The sequence below is a fragment of the Neoarius graeffei genome, chromosome 3 (assembly GCF_027579695.1).
Source record: "Neoarius graeffei isolate fNeoGra1 chromosome 3, fNeoGra1.pri, whole genome shotgun sequence".
Taxonomy (NCBI): Eukaryota; Metazoa; Chordata; class Actinopteri; order Siluriformes; family Ariidae; genus Neoarius; species Neoarius graeffei.
This window is the reverse complement of record NC_083571.1, coordinates 81,872,058-81,891,387: the sequence shown is the minus strand read 5'-3', so window position 1 is coordinate 81,891,387 and position 19,330 is coordinate 81,872,058. Positions and strand designations below refer to the sequence as shown.

The following is a 19,330-nucleotide window of genomic DNA, read 5'->3' as shown; positions in this document are numbered from 1 at the left end:
ATAAGGTCCAACATGGTTATGTCAATAAACATTCAATTCAAGCATTTTCTCTCTCTCTATTTGGCATATCACTGCAGCATTGTGGCTGCTCTAATGGCTTTTTCTTCTAGCCATCAAAGTTTCTCAGGGAGAATTACAGTACTGGCTTTCCATTGCCTTCTACTGGATTATTATAGAGGTTTTCTCCTCTCAACCATACACACATGGGCAATTTAGAGTAGCAAATTACTGTAACTTAGCCACATGTCTTTGGACGGCAGGGGAAACTGGAGCACCCAGAGGAAACCCATGCAATAAACTTCACAAAAGTAATATTCTTTATTTATAAAGCCTCCAATCCATATAGACCACATTCTGTGCACAGGGCAGCATATCTTTGTGGCTTCTCCAAAATATAATGGCTTAATTAATTTTTAAAATGTTAATTGGTAGGTTCAGAACGCACATTTTTTGTCATTCTTATGAACATTTTTCATTGTTGTTAAAGAAAATCTTCCAATACAAGAATTATAATGAAATACCACTTAAAGGACCCCATTTTGACTTGCAGCAGTACTGTGTCCCAGCTTTGGAGTAGAATCTGATAGCCTGTTCAGCAATCTTTCTGGAAAGTAACAAACCGAAAACTAGTAAATCTGAAAAATAGTATTAGGTGACTATTGCTGTTAACTAATAAAGAAAAGTTCCCTGATTTGGTAAAGACATTAGGCCTCATGCAAGCACCACTCAGTATTGTAGTCGAGTCACTAAACCTTGAGTCCAAGTCCAGTCCACTACTGATCCGAGTTGAGTCCGAGACTCCAACCGCACCATTTGACAGTGGCTGTTGCTGCCTTTACATGAAACTGTCTCTGCTACAGTGTTGGACTAATGTTTCTGCTTGACTGCCCCATTTTAGTTAATAGGCAATAGATAAAAAGCTTGTTCATCGCTCAGCAAGCCCTGCCCACTATCAACAGGGCAAATAACATGAGAGAGGGTTAACACTAGCTAGTTCATCGGTCAGCAAGCAAGCCCTGCTATCAACAGAGCAATGAACATAGCACGTCACTTCCTTCTCTGGGTGGAATCTTACCAAATGACAGTTGAAGTTTGAGGTTGTCCAGGTCATCTCCTCGATAGTTCTTCTACATAAGGAACACATAGCAGTGCATTTTTTCCCCACTGCACAAGAAGTCTCTATAAGCAAAGTGGACAATCCTAGGGGCTTCTCTCCAGGCATTTTAGCACCATTAACATTAGTTTGTTCCTGAACATGATGTATGAACAGGTGAATGTGCATTCTTTTGCATGAAATTAGTATAAAAATTTATGTAGATATAAATATCTTATGGGGCGGCACGGTGGTGTAGTGGTTAGCGCTGTCGCCTCACAGCAAGAAGGTCCTGGGTTCGATCCCCGGGGCCGGCGAGGGCCTTTCTGTGTGGAGTTTGCATGTTCTCCCTGTGTCCGCGTGGGTTTCCTCCGGGTGCTCTGGTTTCCCCCACAGTCCAAAGACATGCAGGTTAGGTTAACTGGTGACTCTAAATTGACCGTAGGTGTGAATGTGAGTGTGAATGGTTGTCTGTGTCTATGTGTCAGCCCTGTGATGACCTGGCGACTTGTCCAGGGTGTACCCCGCCTTTCGCCCGTAGTCAGCTGGGATAGGCTCCAGCTTGCCTGCGACCCTGTAGAAGGATAAAGCGGCTAGAGATAATGAGATGAGATAAATATCTTATGCCAAATTATTATGGCATGTTACAAAAAATAAAGAAAAAAATCAGAGTCTTCGTCTCCAATTTACGAGTCTGAGTGCAGTTAATGCACGAGTCCAAGTCTGAGTCATCAGTGCTCAAGTCCAAGTCAAGTCACGAGTCTTTTAAAATTAGGGTACGAGTCAGACTTGAGTCTGGACTCGAGTACTACAAGTCTGGCACCACTTGTACAAATAGAGTCATTCTTAAGTGTCATATTCACCAATCTTCTCCTATATTGAATTTTCTCTTGGGCACAAACACAATTTACAAGTGGTCCAGACCTGTTCTAGGAGTCATGTGCAGTTAGTCTGCTGTTATACAAATCTAAGTTTCTCAGTAATGGGTTGTATAGTTCATTACTTTGAAGCAATTTTGAGTGTGAAAATCTTATATACCTTATAGTTACAGTGTCTTGCAAAAGTATTCATCCCCCTTGGTGTTTGTCCTGTTTTGTTGCATTACAAGCTGGAATTAAAATGGATTGGGGGGTTAGCACCATTTGATTTACACAACATGCCTACAACTTTTAAAGGTGAAATTTTTTTTTATTGTGACACAAACAATAATTAAAATGAACCCCCCCAGAAATCTGGAGTGTGCATAGGTTTTCACCCCCTTTCATATGAAACCGCTAAATAAGAGCTGGTCCAATCAATTAACTTCATAAGTCACACAATTGGTTGATTTAAGATGCACCTGTGTGCAATTAAAGTGTCACATGATCTGTCGCATGATGTCTGTATAAATCAATCTGTACTGGAATGACCCTGACTCTGCTACATTACTAAGCAAGCAACATGAGAACCAAGGAGCACTCCAAAAAGGTCAAAGTTGTGAAGAAGTATAGATCAGGGTTGGGTTATAAAAAATATCCCAAACTTTGAATATCCCACAGAGCACCATTAAACCCATTATCATAAAATGGAAAGAATATGGCACCACTACAAACCTGACAAGAGAAGGCCACCCATCAAAACTCACAGACCCAGCAAGAAGGGCATTAATCAGAGATGCAACAAAGACACCAATGATACCACTGAAGGAGCTGCAGAGATCCACAGCAGAGATGGGAGTATCTGTTCATAGGACCACTTTAAGCCATACACTCCACAGAGCAGGGATTTATGGAAGAGTGGCCAGAAAAAAGCCATTGCTTAAAGAAAAAAAAATAAGAAAACACGTTTGGAGTTTGCCCAACAGCATGTGGCAGATTCCCCAAACACATGGAAGAAGATTCTCTGGTCAGATGAGACTAAAATTGAATTTTTTGGCCACCATGGGAAATGTCATGTATGGTGCAAACCCAACACTTCTCATCACCCTGAGAACATCATTCCGATAATGAAGCATGGTGGTGGTGGCATCATGCTGTGGGGATGTTTTTCATCTGCAGGGACAGGAAAGCTGGTCAGGACTGAAGGAAAGATGGATGGCAGTAAATACAGGGCAATTCTGGAGGAAAACCTGTTTGAGTCGGTCAGAGGTTTGAGACTGGGACAAAGGTTCACGTTCCAGCGGAACAATGACCCTAAACATGCTGCTAAAGCTACACTGGAGTGGTTTAAAGGGAAACATTTAAATGTCTTGGAGTGGCCTAGTCAAAGCCCAGACCTCAATCCAATTGAGAATCTGTGGCATAACTTGAAGATTGCTGTACACCAACGCAATCCATCTAACTTGAAGGAGTTGGAGCAGTTTTGCCTTGAGAAATGGGCAAAAATCCCAGTGGCTAGATGTGCTAAGCTAATAGAAACATACCCCAAGAGACTTGGAGCTATAATTGCAGCAAAGGGTGGCTCTACAAAGTGTTGACTTTTTTTTTTGGGGGGGGGGGAATACCTATGCACACTCCATATTTCTGTTTTTTCATCTTATTGTTTGTGTCACAATAAAAAAGAAACAGTTTGCACATTTAAAGTGGTAGGCATGTTGTATAAACCAAAAAAATCCATTTTAATTTCAGCTTGTAATGCGACAAAACAGGACAAACACCAAGGGGGATGAATATTTTTGCAAGACACTGTAATTTACAATTTTCATAAACATGTACTGAATTAGGAACAGACGGCATTCATCATGTTTACACAGGGTCATTTACACAGTTATCTGAAGTTAGGGGAATTTGCTATATCTGGTGTGGCACACTTATCTGGCCCACTGTACGAAAAAACTAAGAGGAATTTAAAGTAAGAATACAAAAATGTTTGTGCAGGAGGCCCATTCTTTTTTTGAAAGGTATTTCCCTTATTTATTCAGTCCCATTTTGCTAGAAAGTTCTACATGGTGTCTTGTTGGGACCAATTATGGAAGGTTGAATTATCCAGTGAAGTTGAGGTTGAGGAACTGCACAAGTTCAGAAGTTAAATTAAGTTATTTTAGCACTTTCGTAGGTTGGGGAATGAGGAACTGGGAGACAGCCTTGACAATTCCAGGTGCCTTTTTTATTGTTTTTCTAATTTCAGTTTTCAGTGAGTTTAGTTCCTTTATCTTTTCACAAGCATGGCGCTGGATAACTCAGCTCTCTCTCTCTGTAATTACCGTCTTCTCTCTGAAAGAACACAGAAAAACACACAAAAGTAAATTTCTAGTAATCAAACACAGGTGAAACTCACCATGTGTTACTTACCGGTCCTACCTGACTCCTTGCCGCACACAGCTGATGCTTGACCATGCTCCCACTGCCACAGTTATGTTTTGCAAATTGTTATTTGTTGTAATATTTTCAGAATGAAAAATGACTTCTCTTTCCGGAAGCCTTATTTTTATTTTCAGGGAAATGCCACTGTTTCCAGGTGCACAGAGTTCACAAAAAATAAATTATGGCATAGACCATTCCCACTTCCAGTTCAAATCCTGATACAGATAAAGCGCTGTCTAAAAAAGCTGACCAATTAAATTGTGTCCACTGATGCACACTTTTTGTTCTTGCCTGTAAATGATGTGTCTGAAATACACCACTGTTGATTACCATAACTAAACCTACCTGTAACTGTTCTGTTATAAATGTTACAGAATTTACACTACCATATGTTAGCAGACTTTGTATAGTGTACCCCATTTTCACATAAGATTTAGTATGGTTATGATGAGATTTTTCGTCATCACTTACTCGAACACAACAATTTAGTAAAGTATGTGGACGGAAATCCTGCTTGTAATGCCTAACATGTATGGGGAATTGGTATGTGTAGAAATATAGCTGCATTTAGAAGCTTCTGTTTGAGTGGACTGTTTGGTGCTCACATAAGAACAATACCTCCCTCCCTTCTCTTCCGCAGGATATAAAATCTATGACCTCACAGTGAGTCCTGTTTACGAGAAGCGGGCGGGCGGGGAGAAGGTGGCGATCAACTGCACTGCAGTTACAGAACTTAATACAGTCCTTGACTTCAAGTGGAGCCTCCCCCAGGACAAGGTGAGTGTGTGGGGATTGCTTCTAGTGGAAATCAGTAAGCAATGTGCTTAATATTATATATCACACAATTACATCAGCCCATTAATCTAAGTCAGGATACCTTGTTCTCCTGGCATAGCATCATAGATAAAGCTGTTTAATTTATACCTTTCCTGTCCTGTCAGAGAAATCCCAACCATTTCCCACGAAGGCATTATGAGACTAAACCCCACAAAGAGAAGCTGTGGAACTCTCTGCACCTGACGAACACACTGATATTGGAGAATGTTACAATCAATGACACAGGAGAATATGTGTGCACAGCGTCCAGCAATAAGATGGTCAAAAGTAGCCAAGCATACCTAATGGTTTATGGTAAGTGACTAAGATCTCAGCTTCCTCTTTAAGATTATAACTTGAAATCATGAACTTTGTCTCTTAAAGCATTTCCTCCTCAAACCTTGTGCCAGATTTTAAACATTAACAATATATCCATGGTATTGGGAAGATGTTAACACTGAATTTGTGTGTGTGTGTGTGTGTGTGTGTGTGTTGTAAATACCAGAGCTAAAATCTCTATATATTTTGCTTCAAGTAAAATAGATGATTCAAACAAACAAACAAACAAACAAACAAACAAACAAACAAACAAACAAACAAACAAACAAACAAAACTATCTGCTCTGTGTTCCAAGCTTCATAGTAAAGATTTTTAAAATTGCATGTAATATATATATATATATATATATATTTTTTTTTTAAATGTAAGGGTGTATTTTTATTTATTTGTTTGTTTGTTTAACTTTACATTTTCAGTTACACTGTTAACCAGTTCCACATGGGCTCTTCCTTACAGGTCTGTTAATTGTTTTGTACCTACAGGAAGACTACAGTGTTAGCCCAGTGTAAACATTAGGGCACATATTAAAAAGATCGGAGCACAAAATTGTTGCCTATGAACAAAAATAAAAGAAAATTCATTAAAATTGCTGGATTGAATCTAATTTACAGCGTCTCACCAAATGAGACAGAATACATAATACTGTATTTGCAAAACCATCCAAAATCTGCATTAATAGTTAGATTAGAATAATATTAGGTTAGCATTTACTGAATTGCTACTTTGTATGTTTATTGATTAGCTTTGTGCTCTGTATTTTATTTATTGCCAAACTAATAATGTTTACTCACTAACTCACAAGCCATGTAATCTATTGAGGTGTTGCAGTTGTGTCACATCTCTCTGTGGGACTGAATATAATGTAAATCCATGGATAATCTAAGACTGAAGGTTTGCCACATAATGAGCATGTCTTCTCCAAACACGCATTTATTCTTATAATATTTATTATAAGAACAAGAAGTGAGTTAATGTTGCAACCTAAAACCACAACTTAGGTTAGCTATTAATCCATAACAAGGTAATCCAATGCTATAAGTGGATTAAAAGATGTAAGATGGTAGTATGCTGTGGTCTTAGCTATGGGATTCATTAATAATAAATATATATATATATATATATATATATATATATATATATATATATATATATATATATATATATATATACACACACACACACACACCGATCAGCCATAAAATTAAAAACTCTGACCGGTGAAGAGAATTACATCATGTTGTTACAATGGCACCTGTCAAGGGGTGGGATATATTAAGCAGCAAGAGATGCTTAGTTTTTTCAGTTCTTACAGAAGAGCTACTGCAGCACAAATTGCTGAAAAAGTTAATGCGGACACCTTTCTATTTTAGCCAGCATTAACTTTTTCAGCAGTTTGCGCTACAGTAGCTCTTCTGTGGGATTGGACCATAGCCATTGTGCCCCATGAGAATCTGTGAGCCTTTAACACCCATGACCCTGTCGCCAGTTCACCGGTTGTCCTTTCTTGGACCACTTTTGTTCGGTACTAACCACTGCATACCAGGAACACCCCACAAGATGTGCCATTTTGGAGATGCTCAGACCCAGTCATCTAGCCGTCACAATTTGGCCCTTGTCAAAGTTGCTCAGATCCTTACGCTTGCCCATTTTTCCTGCTTCCAACACATCAACTTCAAGAACTGACTGTTCTCTTGCTGCCTAATATATCCCACCCCTATATAAGTGAACCTAGCCATGCTTAACTCGTGAGCTGGCCAACATCATCTTTAGTCGCTGTTCGCTTGGATGCCTACTAGTTTATCAATAATTTAATTAAAATTTGATGCCTTAGCAGTCCATCTATTTGCTTTCAACCAAAAAGTCAATCTAAAATGGTGGTTTTGGTTTCATGTCTTTGCTTATGTTAGGCATTTAAAAAAAAATGCAAGCTAGTGAAAGAGTTAATCAACTAGCTGACTGAGAAGTTGTTGCTTGTTGACCATATAACAAGCAATGTAGCTCATACACTATAAAAGAGACCAAAATATTTCCTTATTCCAAAGGTTTTTATCAAACATACAGCATGCACACATGCTGACAATTTTGCCTCATACAAACACACAAATTAGGAGCAATTCACACAACCCAGTGTGTATGGAAGGTTACAAAGTTTAAAACCAAACAAAACCCAAAAAATAAATGCTGTTTGCTGATCACGGCAAGTGACCTGATGTGCCCTCTGCACGTTTTAATTAAAAATAAAACTTTATAACAATTTATCCATTTTAAAAGTTAAGATAATGCAAAGAATATATATCTGAATATATCTATAAGAATATATCTCTGGGCATGGCCATTTGCACTGAAACTAGAGCTCCACTTGTAACATAGATGACACGCGAGTACACCATTTACCTCAGTAACACAGCCATCAAATAAAAGCTTCTAATTCTAAAAAAAGATCTCCAGGCGCTGTAGTGCATCTCTCTCTCTCTCTTTCTCTCTCTCTCTCTCTCTCTCTTTGCACATGCATGTGTGTGTCTTCAAATGGGTTAAATACAGAGAAAGAACTTCACTGTGCTGTAATGTATAAGTGAGAAATAAAGGTTTCTAATTCTAAAATCTAATCAGAAATTTTCTGTATTCATGTGGTTTTTATTGGCAACAAAATCCACAAGTCAACTCGGCTGGATGAGGCATATGCAGTACTGACACAGATACTAGTAAACAATCCTGTTGCCATAGGAACGTGATTCTCATCATCTAAAAAAAAAATAATAATTAAAAAAAATCACTTTTCTCAATGAATAAAAACATTTGAAAGCTTGTCGCATAAAAATACAAGGAAAATTTTCATTTTATGGAAAAAAACCCACTGTGAGTAGCCAGCGGTGTAGCATTTACGGTATAAGTGGCGAAACGTGTCTGCTCATTGTGTGTGTGTGTGTATTCACTGCTTCAATAATCAGGCCTATTTTTACACCCAAACGCTTGACAATCAGGAATCTTTAGGGTTGTTTACAACAATTTAGAGGCGATGTATCCACGCAATCTCAGCCTCAGTAAATCACATGGCGTGTAAATGACATCACAATCTCAGATTCTCTCATGTACAGTAATTTGTACTCGGAGCATGATATTTGAACCTTGGACACAGTAAGATGGCAGCACCTAGGGACATTGTCTGTCTTTCTTTTAAAATAAAATCTGTACATGGTATACGGGTACAAATATGAACAAGTGAACACTCAAACATGACTTGTATGGATATTATCTGTCAGTAAAAAGGAGTTTATTATTTGGGTTTTGTTTGGCTTTAAGATTAGGGTTAAGGGCAGGATTAGGTTGCAATTTCTATATCTGGTTATCTGTGGAACAGCATGTTTTACACTCTGGTAAACCTCATCTAATCTCATTTCGTTTTCTTCTGCTTATCTGGGGCCGGGTCGCAGAGGCAGCAGTCTGAGCATGGAAGCCCAAACTTCCCTCTCCCCAGACACCTCAGCCAGGTCCTTGGGGAGAACACAAAGGCGTTCCCAGGCCAGCCGAGAAACATGGTCCCTCCAGCGTGTCCTGGGTCTTCCCCGAGGCCTCCTCCTGGGGGGACATGCCTGGAACACCTCCCCAGGGAGGTGTCCAGGAGGCATCCGAAAGAGATGCCCGAGCCACCTCAGCTGATTCCTCTCAATGTGGAGGAGCAGCGGCTCTACTCCGAGCTCCTCCCAAGTGACTGTGCTTCTCACCCTATTTCTAAGGGAGCACCCAGCCACCCTGCAAAGGAAACTCATTTCGGCCGCTTGTATCCGCGATCTTGTTCTTTCGGTCATTACCCAAAGCTCATGACCATAGGTGAGAGTCGAAACGTAGATTGACTGGTAAATCGAGAGCTTCGCCTTTTGGCTCAGCTCCTTCTTCACCATGACGGACCGGTAAAGCGACTGCATCACTGTGGAGGCTGCACCGATCTGCCTGTCGATCTCACGCTCCATCCTTCCCTCACTCATGAACAAGATCCCGAGGTACTTAAACTCCTCCACTTGAGGCAGGACTTCTCCACCAACCTGCAGAAGGCAAGCCACCCTTTTCCGGTCGAGAACCATGGCCTCAGACTTGGAGGTGCTGATTCTCATCCCAGCCGCTTCACACTCGACTGCAAACCGCCCCAGAGCATGCTGAAGGTCCTGGTTTGAAGAAGCCAACAGGACAACATCATCCGCAAAAAGCAGAGATGAAATCCTGTGGTTCCCAAACAGGATTCCCTCTGGCCCCTGGCTGCACTAGAAATTCTGTCCATAAAAATTATGAACAGAACCAGTGACAAAGGGCAGCCCTGCAGGAGTCCAACATGCACTGGGAACAGGTCTGACTTACTGCCGGCAATGCAAACCAGACTCCTGCTCCGTTCGTACAGGGACCAGACAGCCCTTAGCAAAGAGCCCTGAACCCCATACTCCTGAAGCACCTCCCCACAGGATACCGCGAGGGACACGGTCGAATGCCTTCTCCAGATCCACAAAGCACATGTGGACTGGTTGGGCAAACTCCCATGAGCCCTTGAGCACCCTATGGAGGGTATAGAGCTGGTCCAGTGTTCCACGACCAGGACGAAAACCACATTGTTCCTCCTGGATCCGAGGTTCGACTATTGGTCGAATTCTCCTCTCCAGTACCCTGGAGTAAACCTTCCCAGGGAGGCTGAGAAGTGTGATTCCCCTATAATTGGAGCACACTCTCCAGTTCCCCTTCTTAAAAAGAGGGACCACCACCCCAGTCTGCCACTCCAGAGGCACTGTCCCCAACTGCCATGCGATGTTGCAGAAGCGTGTCAGCCAAGACAGCCCCACAACATCCAGAGACTTGAGATACTCAGGGCGGATCTCATCCACCCCCAGTGCCTTGCCACCAAGGAACTTGCAAACCACCTCAGTGACTTCGGCTTGTGTAATGGATGAGTCCACCTCTGAGTTATCAGCCTCTGCTTCCTCAATGGAAGACATGACTGTGGGATTGAGGAGATCCTCGAAGTATTCCTTCCACCGCCTGACAATATCCCCAGTCGAGATCAACAGCTCCCCACCCACACTGTAAACAGTGTTGGCAGAGTACTGCTTCCCCCTCCTGAGGCGCCGGACAATTTGCCAGAATTTCCTCGAGGCTGACCAATAGTCCTCCTCCATGGCCTCACCGAACCCCTCCCAGTTCTGAGTTTTTGCCTCCGCAACTGCCAGAGCTGCGGCACGCCTGGCCTGCCGATACCCATAAGCTGCCTCAGGAGTCCTGGAGGCCAACATGGCCCGATAGGACTCCTTCTTCAGCTTGATGGCATCCCTTACTTCCGGTGTCCACCACCGGGTTCAGGGATTGCCGCCACGACAGGCACCGGAGACCTTGAGGCCACAGCTCCGAACAGCCGCATCGACAATGGAGGCAGAGAACATGGTCCACTCAGACTCAATGTCCCCCGCATCCCTCGGAAACTGGGAGAAGCCCTCCCAGAGGTGGGAGTTAAAGACCTCCCCAACTCTGGTAAACCATATTGTTTTATTTTATAGCATATAAATCCGGTTGAAAATGAAATTAATATCGAATGAAATTGAAAAACAACCCAAGAAGGTAGTTTCTGGTGGCCTTCTGACACAGTCACAGAGTGCAGCTTTAATTCATGTTTGTTTGTTTGTTTTGTTCTTGTTTGTTTGTTTGTTTGTTTGTTTATTTGTTTGTTTGTTTAAGCTTACCGGTAGCTTGGTTTGACTTTACCAAGCCTATTTCTTAACAAATCAGATGTTGAGCTTAATATTTATTTTGTTTTCTTGTCATACAATTCAATTGAAATAACTTTTTGATAATTCTGATATTGCAGAGAAGCCTTTCTTAGTAATCGATCAGTCTCTTCAAACCGTGGATGCCAACAAAGGTCAACGAATAGCAAAGATCCCTGTTAAATACAACGCTTATCCAGAACCTAATGCAAAGTGGTGAGTACAAGATTGTGTGCATTTGTGTGGCTCGTGTGTGTGTGTGTGTGTGTGTGTGTGTGTGTGTGTGTAGTGTACTGCATCTGTATGTGCATTTGCACTTTAGCAACTGTTTTTGTGTATATAAAAGAGAACCACATTTTAAGTAAGGGCTGCATAGTATGGACAAATTCAATTAAATTCAATTAATTTTAATTTATATAGCACTTTTAACAATGACCATTGTCACAAAGCAGCTTTACAGAAACCCAGATATAGATTTAAATTTGCCCAGAATGAGCAAGCCAGAGGCGATGGTGGTAAGGAAAAGTCCCTGAGATGACCTGAGGAAGAAACCTTGAGAGGAACCAGACTCAAAAGGGAACCCATCCTCATCCACAGATTATAAATAAATACTCATCCACAGGTGTATACTAGAGAGGCACACAGTGTTGTGTGTTGAAAGGATATTGAGTATGAGCATCAGGGTGATTTGTGATCTCATTAGAGTTAATCATATTGCAGGTGTATAGCTATATATTATGATTGCAACATGCTTTGCCTATTTGAGACCACACTGGTGTAGCAATGTGTACCAACGTATATTTCTTTGAATTGAATTCTTTAATTTGGTGAAATACATAGAACATTGGCACTGTTTGAAATTCATCAGGATGTTTGCAGCACACAATAAGACCACCACCAACAACAACAACAAGTGTTGCCAGGCAAAACAAACCTTGCCCAGTAGCTCTTATGATGAATATGAAGGAAGATATCGTGAAAAAAATAGGTACCCTATGGGTACATGTGGCTACTGCTTATAAATAAAATTGTTTTCTGATACCATGTCCATACAGTAAATATAGCATATATATTTACTCTATGAGGCAGCAGCCACAAAAATGAAGTGTAATCCAAAAATGAACAATTTAAAAATCACAGAAGTAAAATATATCATGTGTCTGTACTTTATATTATTCTACTCTTACCTCTTACAGTTTTTGAAACTGAATCCTCCGAACCGAGGCTGACATACACACACTGTCACCATGACCGAAACTCCTATTTCCCAGAAATGGCCTGGCGCTAGAGCTCAGTGGAACACACTTTCCCTCTGTAATGAGCATAAACCTGTCTGAAAGCAAATTTCTTTAGTCTAGTTCATTTATTTTGAATGGTAAACTGAATTGTATACACTCCCCGGCCATTTTAATCGGAACATGTGTATGCGCATGTGCAGTCCACGATTGTTACACTCTTACATTCTTACAGCACAATGACCTAGTGGCTAGTGCCTCTATATGAGGCAGTAGCCACAACAAAATCGATTTTTACCTTTTTGGTGACCTTGACTGGATGACCCTCAAATGTTGGAGGTTCTATTTGAGACCAATGCCCATCTATCCTGAAAGTTTCATGAAGATTGGTCTGGCTGTTTTCCCATAATATCATTAACAAAAAAACAAAGAAACCCGACCAAAAACAATACCTTGCCCCCCTGGTGGACTCCGTCCCAGGCGAGGTAACAACAATGAAATTTCATTTGGTTTATTGTGGCCTATAAAGTTATCTCGGCGGCACGGTGGTGTAGTGGTTAACGCTGTTGCCTCACAGCAAGAAGGTCCAGGTTCGAGCCCCGTGGCCGGTGAGGGCCTTTCTGTGCGGAGTTTGCATGTTCTCCCCGTGTCCGCGTGGGTTTCCTCCGGGTGCTCCGGTTTCCCCCACAGTCCAAAGACATGCAGGTTAGGTTAACTGGTGACTGTAAATTGACCGTAGGTGTGAATGGTTGTCTGTGTCTATGTGTCAGCCCTGTGATGACCTGGCGACTTGTCCAGGGCGTACCCCGCCTTTCGCCCGTAGTCAGCTGGGATAGGCTCCAGCTTGCCTGCGACCCTGTAGAAGGATAAAGCGGCTAGAGATAATGAGATGAGATGAATGGTGACCTTGACTGGATGACCCTCAAAATGTTGGAGGTTCTGTTTGAGACCAATGCCCATCTATCCTGAAAGTTTCATGAAGATTGGTCTGGCTGTTTTCCCATAATATCATTAACAAAAAAACAAAGAAACCCGACCGAAAACAATACCTTGCCCCCCTGGTGGACTCCGTCCCAGGCAAGGTAACAACAATGAAATTTCATTTGGTTTATTGTGGCCTATAAAGTTATCTCGGCGACACGGTGGTGTAGTGGTTAGCGCTGTTGCCTCACAGCAAGAAGGTCCGGGTTCGAGCCCCGTGGCCGGCGAGGGCCTTTCTGTGCGGAGTTTGCATGTTCTCCCCATGTCCGCGTGGGTTTCCTCCGGGTGCTCCGGTTTCCCCCACAGTCCAAAGACATGCAGGTTAGGTTAACTGGTGACTGTAAATTGACCGTAGGTGTGAATGGTTGTCTATGTCTATGTGTCAGCCCTGTGATGACCTGGCGACTTGTCCAGGGCGTACCCCGCCTTTCGCCCGTAGTCAGCTGGGATAGGCTCCAGCTTGCCTGCGACCCTGTAGAAGGATAAAGTGGCTAGAGATAATGAGATGAGATGAGAGATAAAGTTATCTCATCTCATCTCATTATCTCTAGCTGCTTTATCCTGTTCTACAGGGTCGCAGGCAAGCTGGAGCCTATCCCAGCTGACTACGGGCGAAAGGCGGGGTACACCCTGGACAAGTCGCCAGGTCATCACAGGGCTGACACATAGACACAGACAACCATTCACACTCACATTCACACCTACGGTCAATTTAGAGTCACCAGTTAACCTAACCTGCATGTCTTTGGACTGTGGGGGAAACCTGAGCACCCGGAGGAAACCCACGCGGACACGGGGAGAACATGCAAACTCCGCACAGAAAGGCCCTCGCCGGCCACGGGGCTCGAACCCAGACCTTCTTGCTGTGAGGCGACAGCGCTAACCACTACACCGCCGTGCCGCCCCTATAAAGTTATTAATAAGTTTAATATGCAATAAATGTCCAGCCTTGACTTTTATTCTTCCCACTGTATTTAAAAAAAAGAAATGATCCTTGATTATAATTACAAAATGCTCTCTTAATATAAACCACACTTGTTGTTGTTGTTGTAAAAGTGAATATTACAGTTTGCCTTGTTTGAACAGGTTAAAGAATGGCCAGTCCATCACCAGTGAAGAGTACAGGATAAAGCCATCCAGAGATTCGCTCACTATATACGAAGTCACAGAAAAAGATGCTGGGAATTACACTGTGGTCATGACCAATAAAATCACAAGAGAAGTACACAGCCAGACATTTCAGCTATTGGTCAATGGTAATAATTCTATCATCATTCTCTTCTCTTCTCTTCTCTTCTCTTCTCTTCTCTTCTCTTCTCTTCTCTTCTCTTCTCTTCTCTTCTCTTCTCTTCTCACATTCTCTATATTTTGCCCACAGCTCATCCTAAGATCTTTGAGAAGGAGGTACCCTTTGATCGAAATATTCACATGTTTGGCAGCAGCCCCACCCTCACCTGCACTGCTTTTGGTGGCTCCAGTCCTGTCTCTATCCATTGGCAGTGGATGCCCAGTGAGGACTGTCCAGCCAAATTTCAGTAAGTTGACATGCCATCTGCTTGGACAACCCAATCTTGTGAATGGAAGTTATATCAAGAGAGATTTAGTTGAATTTGGATGCATACTGTATTCAGGTCAAAGTTTTCTGAAACATTTTCCCATTAAAAAAATTCTAATTCTAACATTAAAGGGGATATATTATTTAAAAAAAAAACCAATTCACTTTTTCAGTGTTTGTGCACATAGATTTGAAGCCTACCACCCCCAAATTCTGAAATAATACAACCTGGTCAGTTTGTTCTGAGCTGTCCATTTCAGAAAACATGGCATTCAGATTTGGCTCCCCTTCCTATGTCACAAACAGAGCTCGTTAGAATGATCCCGCCCCCTCATCTGAGTATCTCCACTCATTGATTGAGAACTGCCTTTGTGAATGAATATTCTTGAGCAAAGTGCTACTTCATTGCCCAGCGGAAAAGGGGGGTGGGGTTGACAGTGGCTCATTATCAATTAAAGGAACAGGCGCTCAAATCAGCCATTTTGAACAGGGCTGTTTAGACCGAGTGAGAAGGGAGCTGTGGTGCTTTTATCCTTGTGGTATTTTGACCAAAGCATGTCAGACATTTCATGAAGACCTCAGGGAACTGTGTCAACTTGTGGAAAATGCATATAATAGGTCACCTTTAAAATATAGTCCCCCCCCCCAACAGGATTGTTTTGTGTACACAGCAAAAAACACCGAAGTACAGTATCTATCTATCGATCGATCGGTCAGTTGGTCAATGTAAAATTAAAACCTGCTGTGAACCTGGGTGAAAAGGACTTCCACTGTGAAGTGACTATTTTTAAACAAACACTGTGGATACTATCAGGTAAAATGGGCACTAACAATTTTACAATTTTACAATTTACAACCTTACAATTTTGGTCCGCTTACTAAAATGTACAGTGTGAAAGCGAACCGCACCAAAATGAAAAAATAAAAAAAACATTTGGTTCGGACCAAAGCAAGTGAACTATCGAACTATCCTGGTCTGAATACACCCTTAGTAAGTGGACCAAAATCTGTCAACAAAGCCACGCGCCCTGAGGTCATTCAGCTATTGGTCAGAGACGACACGTGCACAAAGCGTTAAGTTCAAAAGTAGTCATGGAGGCTTTCCGTGCTGTTATTCTTTTTAATGTCATCAAAGCTATATGTTTTTTCCAGTTTTTACTGTTTTCACAATTGTGCGATTACTATGCTGTTGTACAAGTAATTTATCAACGACGACTTCAAAGGGCAAGGCGGCTACGGAGGATAGTGCTGATGAGCGCACATCATGTTGTGACAGTTCTGGCTCTTCACGCAAGACGGAGGAGGTGTGTGTCGGGATATTCGCCTTATCCATCGTAATAGATGAATTTCTTTTTTGCGTCGCTAGTACCGCCACTTTTTGAAAGAATGTCCCTGATTTTAATGTAGGTCTGACGGAGTTTCTTCACTTTTAGCCGACATTGTTCTGGGGAGCGCGTGAACCCCTTCTCCTTCATTTTCTCACTGAATACAGCAAACACGTCGGCATTTTTGTGTGTTCTCTCCAAAAGATCAGATATGTGGACATCTGCCCATATATCCACAAGGGTACGCGTTTCTTCCTCGGCCCACGTTTGCCCCCTACTCATTTTTTGTACTCTGTAGTCTAGCCTACCACTGGTCTGAATGACTGAACGACTGTTGTAAGGTTCCCTTGACAACCGAAACAGTGTTTGCACTTTGCGGTGGAGTGTCAAGACTCTGTTTCCCATAATGCTCGACAAACGACGGAAGCTCCCGAGGTACAAAAAAGCAAAACTGTCGGATTAGGTCCGGTCTGCTTTCACACCTCCAAAAGATCTGCACCAGGGTTCCTTTGGTCCGGACCGAGTCCGACCTTGCAGCTCGGTCTCGGTCCGCTTGTTTGGTCCGGACCAGAGTTCGGTGGTTTGTATTCAGACCAACCCAAAAGGTCCGGACCAAGGGAAATTTGGTTCGTTTGGTCGTTTGGTCCAGACCAAACAACGTAGGTGTGAATACGCCCTAAAATGTACAGTGTGAAAGCGAACTGCACCAAAATGAAAAAATAAAAAAAAACATTTGGTTTGGACCAAAGCAAGTGAACTATCGAACTATCCTGGTCTGAATACACCCTAATTTAGTAAAACCAGCAAGTTCCCATGTTCAGTCCTAAAAATAGTAGCAAAGCCACATGACTGAATTGTGCTGGGGCTTAAAACAAAACTCATCTTTGTGGTGCTGTGCCACTTACTTTTTGTCTGTTTATACATACATATGTGTGTTTATTGTTCCTACAGAAAGCAAGCACTGGGTGATGGGTTAAAGTGTTAAGCTGAGTGCTGATAAAAAAACAGATTCGAGACAATGGGTGTGAACTGCAGTCTGTAGCAGATAAGAGGATGTGATTCAGACGCTACACAATGTAGTACAGGGGTTAAAAAACAGCGCTCACACACAATCATTCAGTGATTTTTCACATTTTTATAACTTTAAACTAGTTTATAGTTTTAAGCTTGTGATTCCAGTTTTAATGTGACAGATATCCTACAAGTGGAATAATTTTATTTTCTAAGAAGATTGAATGGTGTGTGTGTGTGTGTGTGTGTGTGTGTGTGTGTGTGTGTGTGTGTGTGTGCAGTGAGAGCAAGCATATTAATTATTATTATTATTATTATTATTATTATTATTATTATTACTACAGTTTTGTGAAGTTATAAGAAAACTGTAAGATAGCTACAAATAATAATTGAGCCTCCATGAGAGTATTGAGTCAGTCGCTATATTGATCAGCAGGCCATGATTGAAAATCAACTACTCTGGCTGTTTCTCATGACTGCGTACCGAACATTTTTGGTCAGACATCACGCAAGCCTTATCTTCAGACTTCACATTTGGCTGCTTCCTCCCTCCTCATTACAACTTCCTGTTGTTCTAAAAACAGATTCCTTCAAATGTAAAACATCCTTGTATCCTTGATTAAAAAACAACAGTATCACAATGACTGTATCTGAAATGGGGGGTAATTTGAATACTATGTCGAGTGACCTGTATGTCAGTAAGCAAGCCTTTAAAAATGCCCACTTTTCCATTGTTCACACTGTCTCTGTTAACCATTTTGTTTATTTAATGTTTTTATTGTTTTCCTCTACTCTTGTTAACCCTGATTAGACTGTTTGCTGGCATTTCCAGTCATATTCTTTGCTTGTAAATATATTGTGTAATGGTATGGCATTAAAGTGGCATAAGATAATGTCTATGAATTTGAGTGTTCCAAATAACACAGTTATGATTCAATGTTTTTGTATTTCTAGTCTGACGGTATTGGTGCAGGTGTGCATCCAGTTTGCTGTGTATATGCCTCACACTGTCAGAATGTGTGTGACTCATGTTATACTCAGGTTATTATACTGTATGTTTTGTCTAAGGCCCAGGTCAGATCAGAGTGCAGAGTGTGAAGGGAAATGGAGAGAGATCTCGAACAACACAGGAAAAAACCACATTGGCCAGCCCACCAGCTTCATCGACCACTCACTTAAGGTAACCACAGTGAACATAATCACTATATAACTATACAAGAAAATCCCATGTCTCCCATGTAGATAGTCTGAGGTGAAGGCTGCTGGTACAGACAAAGTTGTCTCAGTAATCTAAACCACCAAAACTACATGATGGAAATTTTTACATATGCTTAAAACTTAAACATCGTCAAATTCAGCGTTCAATATTCTTCCTGTATTACTACTACTACTAATAATCATCATCATCATCATCATCATCATCATCATCATGAATATAGCTACAAGCAGCAATTAAGGGGGCCAAGCACTTTCTGTTCCTGCCCCTTACTGACATAGGCAGACCAGAAGCCCTTGGGACCATCAACACTTATTCCCAATGAAATCCACTAAATTTGAAGGTAAACTGTCAAGCTGTTGCTGAGATACTGCCTCACGTCATGTTTTGAGTCATCCTCACAAGTTGCAAATAATTTCAAATCTTGTTTATTAACTTTACATCATGCTGCTGAATATACACTTGTATTCAAAATAATAGCAGTCCAACATGACTAACCAGATCAATCACTGTTTTTGGTGGAAATTATATTCATCTCATCTCATTATCTCTAGCCGCTTTATCCTTCTACAGGGTCGCAGGCAAGCTGGAGCCTATCCCAGCTGACTACGGGCGAGAGGCGGGGTACACCCTGGACAAGTCGCCAGGTCATCACAGGGCTGACACATAGACACAGACAACCATTCACACTCACATTCACACCTACGGTCAATTTAGAGTCACCAGTTAACCTAACCTG

At 41.7% G+C, this 19,330-nt stretch overlaps 1 protein-coding gene across 2 annotated transcripts in view; it reads left to right on the top strand.

Annotated features, from left to right (window-relative positions):
* kdr (kinase insert domain receptor (a type III receptor tyrosine kinase)) overlaps positions 1 to 19,330 on the top strand; it is a 58,196-nt gene that overhangs the window by 4,885 nt on the left and 33,981 nt on the right. For both annotated transcript variants that reach the window (XM_060917467.1, XM_060917466.1), the window contains exons 6-11: positions 5,015 to 5,151; positions 5,316 to 5,505; positions 11,370 to 11,484; positions 14,571 to 14,740; positions 14,863 to 15,019; positions 18,444 to 18,555. In XM_060917467.1, coding sequence (XP_060773450.1) covers positions 5,015 to 5,151; positions 5,316 to 5,505; positions 11,370 to 11,484; positions 14,571 to 14,740; positions 14,863 to 15,019; positions 18,444 to 18,555 — 881 coding nt within the window. The remainder of the gene's footprint in view (positions 1 to 5,014; positions 5,152 to 5,315; positions 5,506 to 11,369; positions 11,485 to 14,570; positions 14,741 to 14,862; positions 15,020 to 18,443; positions 18,556 to 19,330) is intronic.